We start from the raw sequence: 17414 nt of genomic DNA, 5'->3' as shown, positions 1-17414 counted from the left end.
AAAAAGTGTATGACACATAAAAGTTGCATATATTATATATTTTGAAAGCTTAATGGAGGTTCTTTCTCCCTCCATAGATTGTTGAATTTGAATCTACACATATAGATTTAAAGGGATTTATCTTTATTCACTTGTTCTCTCTTTTTGTGACAACTGCGTAGTCTTCAGTCCCTCTTTGCCTCTCCATGCCACTCTTCTTTACAAATTTCTCAAATCTTTACATTTCCCATAAATGCTTTTTATCACATCATTTGTATACATAGTACTCAAAAAATAACCTCATAAATTCAATTATAAGTATCAAAGCTAGATTCAGTATTGGCTTTGCATAAAATTAAATTAATGGCAGAGATCGCTAAAAAAAAAAGTAAGTGTATTACTCGTAAGTTTTAAGAAAATGAAGAAAACATTGTTTGAAGAATTAAGGTGTTTTTTAACTTTAATGTTTGACTCGGTTTGAGCCTTCAAACAATATTCAATTCCAGAAAACACCAATGTTCTTCGATTTTGGACGGACATGTTATATGTGACGTTGAGCAATTGCAAGTGTGACAGTGTTTCCATGCGAAATGGACAAAAAACTCATCTTGGAAATGTCACACAATACACAATTCTTTCTAAAAATAAACTATTAAAAACGGTAACATTAGTTTTTTTTTTTTAATTCAACAAAGTGCCGAACATTAGTGTATCTATAACTATATATAAAGGGGATTCCCTCTTTTGTGTCCACATTTCATAATTCCAACTTTACCCTTTATAATTTAATTATTTATTAAATTTTTAAAAATTAACGGTTACTTTTACAAGTTTTTATAAAATTATTTACTTATCTCCTTTTTCTTTTTTTCTCTTACTATTCATCAACAGTTATTTTTCTCTTATTTTCTCCGTACATTTTATTTTATTTTTTATAAATATACTTTTATTTTGTTTATTAAATTAATAACATTACAATATCATCAATTATTAATATAATTCAAAAAATGCGTACACACAGGCGCGATAGCGCCTGTGTTTACACTAGTTTGAAATAAAGAAATTACGATGGAGATAATTGGTATAATAAAAATAACAGTAATCTTGATTAGAAAGTGAATAGAGCGGTTGGGAGAGTTGAAAGAAAGTGAATGCTGCCGGCTTAAGATTCATTGCGGGTGTGAGGTGACACCTCCTTTTCTAATGAAAGAAAAGCAAATTAAGTTTGATTTCGATTCTGCCCATGTTTAGGGAGCTTTAATTTGAAATGAGAAAGGGTGAATTGGTACTTTGGAGAAATCATCTGAAAAATTAGGAAGAAGAGAGAAAATGGGACCAGGGAAAGGAAGGAGCTTTGTTAATTTTGATGGCGGTAATGAACAAATAGGAAGTCAAAATAGAGGCAGAATTTATTCTGGGAGTCACATCTCTCGCCATTGATGCAGTGCAATGCTAGAAAGAGCACAATAATAGCCATATTTTTGTTTCTTTTAATGACCAACACATACCAAACCCTCTTCTTCTCTTGAGAATTTTTTCAAACAGAAATGGCCACCTCTCAGGGTGGTAACAGTCACAGGAATGGAACGCACTCTCACAGAACCTCTCTCAAACCCCACGTCAAGTCAAAGCCTGCGCAACGCCGTAACAGCACCGGCAAGGACCACGCTGCTGGTGACCTCTCTCTTTCCGTGTCTCTCTTTGAGATTTTCCTTTCGTGTTTTTCCCTTTTTCTTGTATTCTCTGTGCATTTTCTATTTGTGATCGATGATTGTCAGTTATGCTTTTATTCCGTGATTGCATGACATGTTCCGATTCTTAGTTAGGAGTGAATGTTTTTCTGCTTCTGGAGGACAATTCTTTCCGATCCGTTAATTTGGTTAGAGAAATGCATAAACAACTTTGTGAACATACGGGATACAGTTTACTGAAGCTTAATTACAAGTAATGTTGTCGTTGTTGTTCGCACTTTGGTTTGGTCCTGACATCAACGTGCAAATTATGCTTGTTGTGAAGTTCCTGGAAGAGTTAGAGTGGCTGTTAGGTTGCGGCCACGGAACGCAGAGGAATCGGTGGCGGATGCTGACTTCGCTGATTGTGTGGAACTGCAGCCGGAGGTATGGTAAATATTTTCCGTGACTTAGTTGAAATCTTGTTGTTTGTTTGAGAACTATCTTGTCGTTGCTGTTCGTCTCCTTGTGCGGCTGTTGCATTTTAAATCGTACTTCTTTGTCTGGTTTATTTGCAGCTCAAGAGGTTGAAACTTCGGAAAAACAATTGGGATGCAGATACCTATGAGTTTGATGAGGTGCTAACCGAATTTTCCTCACAAAAACGTGTTTATGAAGTTGTGGCCAGGCCTGTTGTGGAGGTGGGTATTCATGCAACAGTGGTTTGCGTTCAAACTCTAGTCATTTGATGATCAGGTCCATTGATGTGTGAGGGTGCAAGAACAAGTCGTTTCAGTGTCTATGGTAGAAATTTAATTGCTTTGCTTTGTGTATAACTGATCGGAATATGTACATTTTCGTATTCTGCAATTAAAAACTGGTTTGAGTGAAGTTTTTTGAGTTAACCATGCAACTTCTTGCTTAGGATTTTCCTACTTTCTTGGGCTCCTCATTATTGATTTCCTCAAGAATCAATCTTTACATTTATTTTGGTGCATGTGTCTTGTCACAGGGAAATGGGGAAGAGTGTTTATCATAACAAATATGAATTTGAGCAACTTTCTGGAACTTCCTTGTATTACATGCCTAACTTTGACCTTTTGGCAGAGTGTACTGGATGGCTACAATGGGACAATTATGGCGTATGGGCAAACTGGTACTGGTAAGACTTATACACTTGGACGGCTTGGAGAGGAAGACAATGCTGCACGTGGAATAATGGTGCGGGCCATGGAGGATATTCTTGCAGATATTTCTCTAGAAACTGATTCAGTCTCAGTCTCTTATTTACAGGTACTTTGCAGTGAAAAGGATTTTGGTATAACTTTCTAGTTTAGTGTCAATGTCTTTGATGTATGATGTTTCTTAATTTCATTGTTCAGCTTTATATGGAGACCATACAAGATCTGCTTGACCCGGCTAATGATAACATAGCCATCGTAGAGGATCCCAAAACCGGTGATGTTTCATTACCTGGTGCTAGCCTTGTTGACATTCGAGACCAGCAGAGTTTTGTAGAACTATTAAGGTTAGGAGAGGCTCACCGCTTTGCTGCAAATACAAAATTGAATACAGAATCTTCTAGAAGTCATGCTATTTTGATGGTAAATCAATTTGCATATCTTGTTGATGGTGCTCGTGTTCACTTTTCAATATTTGTATTTTTAATTTTGTTGGAGGGTTGAATATAACTTTAATCCTATAGGTTCATGTAAAGAGATCCGTGAAAGGAAGAGATGGTGCTCTTTCAAGTGAAAATGGCAATCATCAACACATGGTTAAATCAATAAAGCCATCTCTTGTTCGGAAAGGCAAATTGGTCGTTGTTGATCTTGCTGGTTCAGAGCGAATTGACAAGTCAGGTTTGTACATTTAATAAAGTGGATTTTGTGATGTCTCCAAATTCATCTGCTTTTAGTGGCTTCAAATTATCAAGGCTTTACTTTCAGGAAACAATCCATATTTGTCTCCCGTTTTTTTCCTTTACATTGTATACATGTTGATATACACAAATGCTTTGAAACAATCTGAAATTGTTCAAAGTGCTGATGGATGTAATTCACACTCAAGGTAAATATTGATTATCCAAGATGAAAAGATTTTCTGTTCTGTTTCTGCTTGGAATTTAGAGAGAAAATATGACAAGTAGTCAAAAGTAAAACAACGACATATTTAAGAACTACGCCTGCTCAAATCACTAGATGTTAGAGACCTATTATTCATGCAATCAGGATTGTTTTTCGTGGTACAACATCTATGCATGCTACTTTTAATTAGATCGTTTCGTTTTTTGTTGACTTAATAGGAAGTGAAGGACATACATTAGAAGAAGCTAAATCTATCAATCTGTCCTTGAGTGCATTGGGGAAGTGTATTAACGCACTTGCAGAGAATAGTGCACATGTGCCATTTCGTGACTCAAAGCTTACTAGATTATTACGTGATTCATTTGGAGGTAAGATGCAGCGAGTATTTTGTTTATTTTCTTTATTACTATTACTATATAGCAGCAAGTTCTCAATTATGTCATGCTGTGTAGTTGATGGTGACTGGTAAAAACACACTGGTATCCTGGATCTGTCACATGTTTCTGCATGTGGGAATGAAAATGAGGCCCAATAATTAAAGAATTATTCTGGTATATATATTCAATTTTCATGTAGAGAACATGTGGTGAAGCTTGGGACAATTTGGGGGTTGTAGTAGTCTGACAATTAAACTGTTAATGCTTGTATGTGTACACTGTAGATAAATCTTTAAAATGAGTTTGTGTATCATTTCTCAGAAGTCACCTCTTTTGAAGCACCATGGATATTAGAGGGAAATCTCGGGTCCAAAAATTTCATAGATAAATTGTTCCATTCTAGATTACAGATATTATGTGATCCATATTTTGTTAAAGTTGTCAATCATATTTAATATTTTTGAACCACATCTGTATTTTCCTGACATCTAAAAGTTTAACAGGTACAGCAAGAACTTCACTAGTTATTACTATTGGTCCATCTCCACGACATAGGGGAGAGACTTCCAGTACTATAATGTTTGGACAGAGGGTGGGTTCCAAATTCAGTAGTGTACTTTCTTTTTTCGTCTCTTACTTTTAAGATTATTATAGCTGCTGAAATGCCATGTGCTCTTTTTGTTGGCTGTCTTGACCTCCTGTTCTGTGAAAATTTTTAAGCTCTCCTGAGTTATATTTGAGAATATTGCATAGAATAGGCATGAGTGGGTGTCTTGTAAGTACTATGAAAATGCTGACATTTGTGCCTCTTGTAGGCTATGAAGGTGGAAAACATGGTAAAGTTGAAGGAGGAATTTGATTACAAAAGCTTATCTAGGAGGTTAGACATCGAATTAGATAAACTCATTGTGGAACACGAAAGGCAGCAGAAGGCATTTGAAGATGAGGTTGAAAGGTTAGCCACTGAAGCACAACAACGAATATCTGATGCTGAAAGAAACTATGTGGATTTAATGGAGGTTGGTTCCATATCATCTTTATATATCTCTGTTACTCGTATTGCAGTTTGTATGAAACATTTTCTCAAACATGGTTTAACGAATTACGGAGTTTCTGGTACAGTGAACCCCTAGTATCAGATAACCAGTCCTTTGAGATTATATGCCCATATTGGGAAAATATATGGTTGATTTGATGTTGATGACTTCCTGGTTAAATGTACTGATACTCGTTTTCCTTTTTCAGAAGGAAAGATCAAAATATCAGAAGGACTATATGGAATCAATTAAGAAGCTTGAAGAACAGTTAGTTATGAATCAGCGAAAGAATGAGGAACTTCATATGAAATCTAGTGGAGAGGTAGTGGTTTTTATTATACTATATTTGTCTTAAGCTTATTACGCAATAGATAAAATTACTAAGATCTGCATAGTAGAGGACAACTTCTCTAGAAAACATAAAAGTAGGACAAATATGCTAGGAGGAAAAGTATCATGTAAAGTAAAAGCTGGATAAGAACTTCTGTAGCCAAACTTGTTAATTTAATGATTTTTCCCTGCGATTTTATGATATGAATATTTTACTTAAGTGATACTTGGGGCATTTTTTTCTCTTAGATTTAAGGACTTGAAATATTCCTATGGATCCAAAAATAAATTGCAATTTGTGTATTTGAAAACAACTGATAATAGCTCCATAAGAAATAGTTTGCCCACTTAGCAAATGGGGGATTTTCTTCAATACCTTTGGGGCTCACTAGAATTATCTTTTCCTAGATTCCCAGAGTGTCTCTTGAGGAACTGGCTGATTTGAAAAAAATGCTTCAGAAAGAGACTCATCTAAGAAAAGCTGCTGAAGGGGAATTAAATAATATTAAAAGTCAAGTGGCGGAACTAAAGAAGTCAGAGGTTTGCTTTTGTGCCTCCAATATTTATATTTTTCATTTGCATGTCTTTTTTTCCCCTTGTTGGTATCTGGATTAATTTTACACAAAAATGTTAATTGAAATAGGCATCAGGAAAGTCTGAGATCTTAAAACTTCACAACATGTTAGAAGATAAGGAACATCAAACAAAGAAACTTGAAGGAGAAATAGCAATATTACAAAGTCATTTGTTGCAGTTAAGACTTGAAGCTGATGAGGTAAGCTATATCAAAAGTGTAAAAAAGCCTCAGTTATTTGGCTTTTGCCTAGCCCAGGTGTCTCATAAAATGAAAACCATTTTTACAGTATATGTGCTTCCCTCTAATTGTTTTCAATGTGAAGATTTTCTTGAATTTAACTAATTATTCAATTTGCAGTTATTTTCCATGGTTATTCATTTTGATTCACAAAGAAATATCTGATATCATTCCCAAATATTTTTTTCTTCTGTACTGAAAAAACCTAAATTTAAAGAGGAAGAAATTAGTTCACAGGATTTTATTTGAAATCCAGCTACTGAAGCACAACTACTATGATCTAAAATATGCCAATTTCATTTGGTTAGCACAAAGAGAAATTATTAAATTACGGTACTGTTTAATATCTTCAGTTCAGCTTGATCTTGATATGACTATTTCAATCGAGTGTTTATTGCCTTTTTCTATGTCAATGTTTTTCTTGGAAATCATACTTTTGCCGAGGGGATGCAATGGCATCTTCAGGCACTCAGCTTACGGCTATAGTGAAAGCTAAAATAGTTAGTTTCCTTATATGTCACTAGTCATGATTTATGTCCATTTTCGACTTTTGGAAGACTATTAATTTGATTTATGGACAATTAAAGAAGCCATGAACAAACTGTTTGTGTCTTTTCGATAGCTATGTACTGGAAACATTTGCATTGATATTTCAAAAGTTGATACTAAAATATGAATGTAACTAGGTGAAAAACATTAGGTGCAAATATAAGTAAACCAACCTTCTTGTTCATTGCCCTTTTTTTATCATTATGTCACTGCCCATGAATCTTCATATATGATCCTGTGATGGAATCGCATTTGGTTGATCTAATTGGCATTTAACCTACAGACAAGACGACACTTTGACAGAGGTGGGTTTGAAAAAGAAACAGGTGGTCCTAATTCTCTCACTGCTCAAGTTAAGCAGCAACAGCAACAACAACAAGCTTCAGGAAATGGAGAGAAGCCCTCAATAGCCAAGCTGTTTGAGCAAGGTAGTAATAATTAGAATATATGCTTATTTTGATGACTTGACTTACATTCCGTAATAGATTGTTGTATCAATTTTGGATTTATTTCTTCCTGATAAAATAAATATTTTTACAGTGGGATTGCAGAAAATTTTGTCTTTGCTTGAAGCTGAAGATGCTGATGTGCGAATCCATGCTGTGAAAGTTGTAGCAAATCTAGCTGCTGAAGGTTGTTTTACCAGCTTTTTCTTTTTTTCTTTTTAATTTCCTCCTCATGCAAATGAATGAAAAGAGAAGGAAAAAATAATCGGTATGACTTGTAAATTATTTGCTTTTGGAGTCAATGAATCTGTGGAGAAAGTTAAAGTTTTGTATTTTGAAATATTTGTTAAAAACAAATATCACTGCAAAATCATATTAAATCTTATTTTCCTTATTCCTACTTTGATACATATCTTAAATTTGGCTTGGTTTATTAATGAACTGATTTAAGTGACGAAAGCAACTCCTTACAACTGAAGAAAATAAGAAAACGATTTTTTTTTCATATATTAAAATTAATTTGTGCATAAATTAAGAATCAGATTTTAGAATGTAAGTAATTTCTGCATAATCTAATTTTAGCTAACTGAAAAGTTTTTTTCTTTCTTCTTTTCTTTTAGTGTAAATGTTTATGAGGTCTTTCTGAACAAACTGTAAGGCCCATTGGCCCTAACATCTATCCAACTTGATATTGCAGAAACAAATCAAGGGAAGATTGTGGAAGCAGGAGGACTCACATCCTTACTTAACCTGCTCAAGAGCTCACAAGATGAGACCATTCATAGAGTTGCTGCAGGTGCAATTGCAAATTTGGCAATGAATGGTAAACTTGAGTTTCCTTTTCTTTTCATATAGCATTTTTATGAAATAATTTTATTTATTAACTATCTTTTTCCCGGTCTCTGCTCATTTATTCTGTCTCAACAGAAGCCAACCAAGAACTCATTATGGTCCAAGGGGGCATTAGTTTGCTCTCAATGACTGCAGCCAATGCTGAAGATCCTCAAACCCTTCGAATGGTTGCTGGAGCCATTGCTAATCTTTGTGGCAATGGTAAACTTCTGATCTTATTCTATTTTTAATTTGTTTTTAATTGTCTGTGATTGCATTCAATCTCACATACTCATTACTTACGAAAGATCCTTCTGCTCTGGTGAGGTTTAGGATAGGAATCTCGGACATCAAATTTGTTTAGCCTCCTGCTTTACTCCATGTTTCCATCTTTTCTCTTTTGGATGAGTAATAAAACAAAATATGGAGTGAATCATTTGTTTATTCTACCTATATATACAACCATACTTCATTGTTGGTAACTTCTAGTAAAAGTTTTCCTTTCCTTAGTTAATAATCCTGGTTTTGAATGGAGTATGAATGTATGAAGCCATCTGTTGAACAAATGTATTTCAATAATTAGAATCTCTGTCAAACTAAACCTTTGAAAGTTAAGCTGCGTGAATAAGGTGTTTGGTGTCATCTTTGTCTAGATACTGATCATGGTGTTAAGTTCATCTGTTTTTAAAATCAAGTTGCTTGTCGTCTATAATATTTTTGCTCTGGTTATGCCTAGTGAATGCCCTGAAAAATTTCATGCTGAAGAGTGAAGAAAAGATAGAAAATATATATCTGGCCTTTTTTGAAAATGTTACAAAATCACTTTATGGGGGATTTCATGAGGCTGTTCTGGAGTTACTAAAGATAGTTTATCTGTGGAGACTGGTAGTAATTCTAGTCCTAGGCATCATGTGTCAAATTAATTCTCTTGAAACAAAATAACCTGCCGTCACTAATATTTTTGGTGTCCCTGCACCTAGATAAACTACAAACAAAACTAAGGAGCGAAGGCGGTATCAAGGCACTGCTGGGAATGGTCAGATGCAGACATCCTGATGTGCATGCTCAAGTTGCTCGTGGAATAGCAAATTTTGCGAAGTGCGAGTCAAGAGCATCTAGTCAAGGTAACCTATGTAAGCAGCTTGCTAAGTCACGTATTTTTATTGTAATAACATCAATATGTTCATTGAAATGGTAGCAGATATTCCTACATTAGGTGTTCTGATACCATCTAGAAATATTAAAACAGTATTATCTCAGACGATCAAACTTTTACAATGCTGATCGCAATATATGCATGTTAGGGAGTTATTACAAGAGAAATGAGGAAATTTGAAAAATTCTAAAAATAAGGAAATTGTTAAATTGAACAAGAAAGGAAAGAGTTTTTGCTCTCTGTAAAATGAAAAGAAAAACGAAAGTTGGACTGCATCTATTCACTGAGAACACCACTACAACCTTTTTCAACCTTCACAGACAAAACAGCTGTAAAGCCTAATAACAACCCACTAAAATGACGGTCCTAAAAATATTCCACAATCACAAACTGAACAGCAAATGAAAAATAACTAACAGTAGATATTTAAAACATTTGACTCCACCAACAAAGGTTGGTCTAGTTGGTAATTTGGTAAGTATCAATTTCTTATCTAATAAGGATGTGAATTTGAATATCACTGCGGTGAGAATTTTTTGGTAAATAATGTAGGTATCTTTATAAGCGTTTTGAATCCAATTCACCCCGACTTAAAAAAAAAAACAACAATTTGACTCTAGATCATTTAATAGAACTAAATTAAAAATAATCCTCTAACAGAATCTATACATAAAAAGTGGAAAGAGAGTAAATAATAACATGCAGCAAACTAAAATGATACAGATGTCTCCATCGAGTTTCTATTATTGCTTGATTTAAAGTTTTGCCACATTGTATAGGGACAAAGAGCGGAAGATCTTTCCTCATCGAGGATGGTGCCCTTCCATGGATAGTGCAAAATGCAAACAACGAAGCCTCATCAGTTAGGCGTCATATTGAGCTTGCACTCTGTCACTTAGCACAACATGGTAAGTACTAAGTAAACTCTATCTCTCAACTAGAAACTAAACTTTCTCTAGGGTACGGCCGTAAAAGCCTCTGATTGATGCATTCCAGAAATAAATGCGAGAGACATGATTAGTGGGGGTGCATTGTGGGAACTGGTTCGTATCTCCCGTGACTGTTCAAGAGAAGACATAAAGACTCTTGCACATCGAACTCTACTCTCCAGCCCCACTTTCCAAGCTGAAATGAGGCGTTTGCGGGTGAATTAATGTAGAATTCTGCAGAGTAATCCAAAGTGGGCTGAAAGATCCGAAGACAAACAATACTCTGTAAGTATTCAGGCAGGAAGGCTTTGTTCAGTGTTCTAGCTGAAATTCTTAACAAGCGTAAGTTCTTGTTTGTGATTGATCCATCAATGAATGGCCATAATTTAATCAAGACAATGTGTGGTTTTCGGGTCCAGCACGGGGATGTAAATTGATTTGTATATTAAATAAATAAATAGAGGTGAGGGTAGTGACAGTTTTGAATTTCTTTCATGCAATAGCTCGTTGTCATTCATAGGAACATTAGTTTATTAGTGTGATGATTTGAATTGTTTTAACATAGTTCTGTTTGTTAAGAGAGAGTAGACCCGTGAACATTTATTTTTTCATAACGATAGTCCCTACCAAGCTGTGAAATTCAATGTATTATATAGTTATTGCCTTTAATAATTTAGATCGACTTGGGTTGGTATGACATAAAGGCATGTGCGCCTCACTCACATATCTGGAACTATAAAGATAATGAAAAAGTAGTCTTTTAGACAATACTATTATGGGAAATTACACCCCATGCTTTGACATTTAATAAATTTTCATTTAATACTCTTTCTTTTATAATCTGACATTTTCCCAAAACTTTATACTGCAATAAAATGTTGTATATCCCTTTCATTAATAGAATCTGTCTGATATAATGTTTCTGAAATAAGTAAAAAAAACTCAAGTGGATAAAGTTCGTTCCTGCAGAAATGAGTATAATTTGGCATGTTATTGGATAATGTTGCCTGACTTGGATTGTGCCTGCATTTCATCAGATTCTTATCTGGACACCATATTTATTCACTCTATATAAGCGTTTGCATCTGAATTTGATTGGTCCTGCCAAAATTTAAAATTTAATTATGCAGGCATAATATTATGATTGAAATAAAATGCATGCACAAAGATTAAAACTTTTAATTAGTAATGATAGACTAATGTCTTAACAGGTACTGTGAGGTGCAACAATAGCATGTCTAGTATGACAGCTGGTACTTAACCTTAGTATAAGTTATAATAATTATAATGTTACTGTCAATGTTGGGAGAAAAATTATCAATCAGACCAAAATGCAACCCTTTGTAAAGAAACATCCTTTTCAAATTAATTGCTTGCTATATAACCTATGATATGCAGAACTTGGTTCGTGCACATTATTTTGTCTTTACATGATATTTTACGTGAAAAACAGGCTTATTTTATGCAGGCATGTATGTGCATCCCTATGCATTGAAAAACGGATCAGAAAAAAAAAAAAAAAACTGAAGGCCCGTGATAAATTTTATCAATCTAATGCGGAAAGTGAGCCAGATTTCACGTAGTTATTATTATTTTTTATTAATTTATTTTCCTGTGAGGTTATTACAAGTTTTAAAATGGTTAACTATAGAAGAAGGAAAAAAAGAAAATCAAAGTCAGAGGCAGTTTCTTTTCTTTCTTGTCCCCATTAAGAACAACTAGTTGATTGGTCCTTCTACGGGGTTACCATCTATTAGTAGTTAGGGATGCAATAATTAATAGATCCCTATAGATGAATTCTGACACCCAGGCACTGTTAAATTAATACTTCTGTATTATTTACATTAACTTTTACTTATTTTATTTCTAATAATTAATTTATTTTGTTTGAATATGATATCATTTTTACAAATAAAGTTATCTATACTATCCATACTCCACATTTTGTTTTCTATTTACTTTTTAACTAACGTTTCTCTTTAAATTAATTTTACCGATTTAACTCTTTAAATGATTGTTTTTTTTTTTAATTTAATCATCTTTAAAAATTAGAATAAAACTATCTATAATAAAAAAACTATCTACAAAATACAAAAAATTATCTGTAATAAAATGGTAAAATTTTAATTATATTTATTATTGTTATTATTATTATTATTATCTATACATAATATTATATAAAGAGATTATTTTTTAGTGTTTACATTTTCTTTTTTAATTTTATCCATTAGTATCACTTTTATTAATTCAAATAACTACATATAATAAAAAAATATTTTTAATTTTATCTTTTTAATAACTATTTTTTGAATTAAATAATTATTTATAACAAAAAAAATTATATAATAAAAATCATATTCAGTACAAATCATTTATATTGTAATAAATTTTTACTGTACAAAAACACATGCATGCACTTATATTTAGAATGGATTATATAAAGTAATTTTATTAAGTCATTTTAAAACGCACGATTACTTTTACTCTTGTAATTTTTTTTCTTTGAATAAATTACTTATTATCTTTTTAAGAAATTAAAATATAAAAAATGAATGTTCATCCGGGTCAACTTAAAAAAGAAATATGTTGTCGTAAGTTCCTTCTCCTATACTTTTTCAACAAATGCTTAAAAAAATAATATTTCCATTTTGTTTATCTTTTTTCTATTTATGCAGAAATAAAGAGAGGGTAAGTCACTTCTCAACAAAAAATTGAAACAATGTCCTAAAACAACTAAGAAAACAGCCAAAAAAGAAAAAAAGTTTGTGTGTTTCTTTCCTTAAAGAGAAAAAGGTCTTTTAAGAGGAGTAGAAAGATGAAGGATGGGTATGATTTGGATGTAGACTTCAAGAGGAGCAACACAACTCAACAAGGACAAATAATTGGTTTAGATTAGACCGCCCAGCCTCTTCTAAAGTAGAGAAGCCACTTTAGGTGCATCAAATTTCAAAAATCATTTTTTTACATTAAAAAAATTCATCTAACACTTACTATATATATATATATATATATATATATATATATATATATATATATAGGAGAGAGAAAGAGAATAAAATTGATATATTGATAGGATGTATAATGTGATAAAAAAAAAGAGATAAAAAATAAAAAGTGTAAAATAAATATACATAAAATTACTATGTATGTGTATTATTGTTTATAGAGAGTGTGAGGGAGAAGACATGTTATATATATATATATATATATATATATATATATATATATATATATATATATATATATATATATATATATATATATATATATATATATATATATATATATATATATATATATATAAAAGGTTGTTGTCTTGGTTAATGAAAATATGCCTCGAAAAACAGCTCTCATCAGACACTGCATGTGTCAATCCAGTTGCCAAACTTTCATCTTTATCTTCTACTAACTATCCTATGTACCATAGTAGTCTCTAACATAAAAAAACATCAATATAATAATCTTTTCTCTTTCTATATGCGAATGAGCATTATAACAACCTAAAGAAGTGTTTTTCTTAGAAGCAAATTTACTATGAAAAGATATTTATGATATATGAAACCATCATGCTCGAAATCGCTATAAGAAATTCACCTTTTAAATAATTTTAAAATTTCCTAGAATAGTATATGAATGAGAGATAAGAATGGTTTAGTTAACTAGCACTTATTATCTTATATTAAATCTTTGTTTTTGTTTTTTTGTTTTCATTCGAAGAAGACTACTACATTTATATTCAAACAAGACAATTACAACATTTTCTTTAGTTTTTAAAGGATATTAAAGTCCGACTATTAATTAGAATTTGAATAACTTAACTATAAGATCATATGCATATGCTCGTGCTTCCTCAAGAATCCACTATCACTGTTCACTAAATCCACCACAGTATAATATATATATATATACATATATATTAACATATTAACCAAAACATCAAACTGAAAACAAAAGAAGGACCGTTACCTTGAGTTGAGAAATGCGAGATACCCAAAACCATTGTTCTTTGGTTGCTAAACCTGCTTCATGCTGCGCTGATATAATAACCACCACAGAAAAACGAGAAGGAGGAATATTGCAATGGTTCAATGAATAACAACTGTAAATGCGAGTCTTCAAACACTAAGTGTTCGATTCAAGACACGACATGTAGTAGAACTAGAACTCGATAATCGGTCCAGATATGTCTTCATGTTCTACTTTATTGTGATTTGTGTTCGTTCATCGTACTACAGTACCACTTCCTAGTGAGTAAGCTTAAGTAACACTAACACTTGTACTACTTTTTCAGGTTGAAGGCGATGATAGATATGGAAGTAAATTGATTCACCCATTTTGTTTTTCCATAAATAGAATAAAAGTAGGCAATGATGATGCATATCCATCCATGAATTTAATTACAGTCTGAAATACACGTGAACATATACCTAAGTAATAATCGAAACGACAAACAAATACTGCGAAAGAAGCGATCGAATGGAACCTGAATGGCACGTTGGTTCAACTTAGGATCACTATTCCCTAGCTTTTGGTAACACGACAGTTTGGTGAATCTCTTGCTACGTACGTACCCGACCCACCAAAAAAGCTAAAAACAAAAGGCATTAATCAAGGAAATCAACCAGGCAACAGCGATTGATAGATAGCGTTTCACTTACACCAACCATCCACACTGTTACTGTTACTGTTACATGTCAGTAAGGAGAGCGACCCGGACCCGTTGCCCAGAACGTTTCCGTAGGTATCTGAACGGAATTCAGAAGATTCGGATTCAAACCGTGAAAGAGAGGAGCAGTAGAATCCCCCAGAAGCTGCTGAGGCGTTTGCGCTTGTCCCACGCCGCCGCCACCGCCGGGTGACCCAATCGAACCTCCCTGAAGCGGCATCGAAGGGTCTTCATCTTCCAACGGAAGTCTCTCATACGCAGCGTTGCTGAACGAAGCTGACATGATAACCACAGGCCCCGAAGCAATGAGTGCGCCGACCACGCTACCTCCTACTACCTGCCCTTGTCCTCCAGCCAGGTATATCGTCAAGCCGGTAGCGGCGGGAGGCGCCGGAGGCGGGAGGAAGGATCCGGCGAGGGACAAGATCTCGAACCTTCCGTGGAGCGTGACGACGGCGCCGGAAGAAGCAGGTTGGCGTAGAGTAACATTGGTGACGGTTCCGGTGCCGCTCATGATGCAAACGCCTCTCTGGCGGCGGCGGGCGAAGGTGGAGACGCTGTCGACGATGTCGCAGCCGTCGGCGACTTCCATGACGTGCGTTTTGAGGGCGTTGGCGCTGTCGCGAGTGATGATGATGGGGGGTTTGGGCTTGTTCTTGGATCCGGCGGGTCTTCCGCGTGGTCTTCTTGAAATCTCGGTTTCGCCGGAGCCGGCACCTCCTCCTTCCTTTCCTTCACTGTTATTGCTGTTGGTGGTGTTGTTTTCTTCGCGTTCTCTTTTGTGAGCGAGGTTTAGGCCTCCGCTGCTTCCGCTTTGCTCGTCTTCGTTGTTTTGTTGTAAGGAATGAAACTGGTGTTGGTGGTGCAGGTGCAGATCTCTTCCTGCGTGGAAAGGAGTTGGAAGAGAATGGGCGTGATCCATTGTTTCTCCTTTCTGCTAACTATTTCTATATTTGTATATATATGTAGCGATGAATATCTGAACCTGATGAGTGGGTATGTATGAGGAGAAGAAGGTGAATTGAATTGGTGAATTCTGATATGAAATTTGAAGCAGCGAGGTTACAATAATCTTCAATTTGATGAGCTTGTTTTGAAATTATCCAAACAGTACTAGTTAGGTATTATGGAAGGAAGAGAGAGTGAAATTGGAGAGCGTGAAAATTGAAGTTGGTCTGAAAGAATGAGGAGGAAAAAGAAAGAAAAAAAGAAGCAAATGCTGTGCTGTGTTGGGTTAGGGTTAGATTCAGAAGATAGATGAAAGGTTTGGGTTAGAGTTTGAGCTTATGGGCGGTGACTGGTCCCCACCTATGCACAACACTTATGTTTAATGTTTTTATTTTATAATCATCTTATTCTACAATCACCTTTATTTATCATACACAATTAAACGATATTTATTTTTAAAATTGTAAAATATGAATTACATTATGTAAATATTTATTAGAAAGCATATATATATATATATATATATATATATATATATATATATAAACTATCTTTAAGAATGATATCTAAATTCTTCGATATAAGTTAATATCTATATTTTTTCGGCATCTCTCCTTTTATTATATATATCATGTAATCTGTCAGGCTAAAATTTGGATTTTTAAAAAAATATATGTAATATCAAATTAAATTATTAAGGGCACTTTTTCTAACTCAACTAAATCAACATCAAACACTCTATCGTATCTAAAAAGAAGATATATCTGGTGAAGACATGCACACACCATAAATAATGCTCAATTAGTTAGAAGCCCATCAACCAATAGAAGAATTCTTCATGTGCAAATCGAGACCATTTTATCTTATTTTATGATTGAACTTTTACTAAATTTATGAAAAGATTATCCCCAAATTAGCTAGTATAAAAGTTTTCATACATCATTCAATTATGTGTAAATTTTCTATGCATCACTAAACGTATCAAATTATAAAACGAGAGTCGAAGAAAAACAAACCCTAATATAAAATCAACTATACTAATACAAAAAGTCCTAGTAATGGAAATCAAAAGATTAAGATATATATCCTCGTGTTAGTTTTGGTGATGATATGAAAATACAGAAGAATTAATAATAAATTGATGTGATTAAGTTTGAGTAGGTTTTCTTTGTCGTTTGTGCAGAACATCCACATCAGAAACGGGAACTACGGTCATATGTGGGAGATTTGAGTTTTTTAATGAAAGCATAGCTGGCACAATTAAAACTTAACTGGACTAGTGTCATGCACACACACACAGAGTCTGAGGGTGTTTGTTTGTGTTTCAATTTTCTATGAATCACCACATGCACCACTTGGTTCTTCTGCAAAATCCCATCTTTATCGAATATATCTTAACCAAGTCCAACATCAAGGTTGAGGTAGTTCATTAGGTCCACCTCCTCCATGCATGACGCGTGTCTCTTCCCCCGTTTTTCTCGGGTCTACTCTGTGGCCTCTTCCTACTTTATTTTTACTCTTATTTCAATCATGTCATCACTCCAGTGTTTTACCTTAATTGCTGTCATTAATTATATAATATAATCTATCATGTT

At 33.8% G+C, this 17414-nt stretch overlaps 2 protein-coding genes across 3 annotated transcripts; one reads left to right on the top strand and one right to left on the bottom strand.

The window, feature by feature from the left end:
- The first annotated feature begins 1113 nt into the window (after window positions 1-1113).
- Window positions 1114-10908, top strand: LOC114173248 (kinesin-like protein KIN-UA). Of its 2 annotated transcripts, none has more exons than XM_028057516.2 (19): window positions 1114-1653; window positions 1996-2096; window positions 2228-2350; window positions 2757-2942; window positions 3032-3253; window positions 3355-3511; window positions 3955-4104; window positions 4617-4705; window positions 4929-5132; window positions 5359-5472; window positions 5889-6020; window positions 6124-6255; window positions 7127-7271; window positions 7384-7476; window positions 7987-8112; window positions 8217-8342; window positions 9101-9253; window positions 10056-10184; window positions 10273-10908. In XM_028057516.2, the coding sequence occupies exons 1-19, from the start codon at window positions 1527-1529 to the stop codon at window positions 10428-10430; spliced, it is 2667 nt and encodes an 888-aa protein (XP_027913317.1). In that variant the 5' UTR covers window positions 1114-1526; the 3' UTR covers window positions 10431-10908. The 2 variants fall into 2 exon arrangements, with proteins under 2 accessions (XP_027913317.1, XP_027913318.1); XM_028057517.2 differs by having other exon boundaries at window positions 1115-1653; window positions 9101-9244.
- Window positions 10909-14512: 3604 nt separating this feature from the next.
- Window positions 14513-16133, bottom strand: LOC114173249 (Putative AT-hook DNA-binding family protein). Its single transcript, XM_028057518.2, has one exon. It carries the CDS (start codon window positions 15791-15793, stop codon window positions 14900-14902), a length of 894 nt encoding a protein of 297 aa, XP_027913319.1. The 5' UTR covers window positions 15794-16133; the 3' UTR covers window positions 14513-14899.
- Window positions 16134-17414: the final 1281 nt, after the last annotated feature.

The sequence above is a fragment of the Vigna unguiculata genome, chromosome 2, assembly GCF_037176805.1.
Source record: "Vigna unguiculata cultivar grain cowpea cultivar isolate G323 ecotype 2 chromosome 2, ASM3717680v1, whole genome shotgun sequence".
Classification (NCBI taxonomy): Eukaryota; Viridiplantae; Streptophyta; class Magnoliopsida; order Fabales; family Fabaceae; genus Vigna; species Vigna unguiculata.
The sequence above is the reverse complement of the archived record's forward strand: the minus strand, read 5'-3'. Positions and strand labels throughout refer to the sequence as shown.

What these genes read in the sequence shown, in the direction of transcription:
- LOC114173249 (XM_028057518.2), bottom strand. Translation starts at nt 15,793, where the DNA reads ATGGATCACGCCCATTCTCTTCCAACTCCTTTCCACGCAGGAAGAGAT.
- LOC114173248 (XM_028057516.2), top strand. Translation starts at nt 1,527, where the DNA reads ATGGCCACCTCTCAGGGTGGTAACAGTCACAGGAATGGAACGCACTCT. An exon ending in AGAGCGAATTGACAAGTCAG is followed by an intron (nt 3,512 to 3,954) that starts GTTTGTACATTT and finishes TTGACTTAATAG; the next exon opens with GAAGTGAAGGACATACATTA. An exon ending in TGCTAATCTTTGTGGCAATG is followed by an intron (nt 8,343 to 9,100) that starts GTAAACTTCTGA and finishes CCCTGCACCTAG; the next exon opens with ATAAACTACAAACAAAACTA.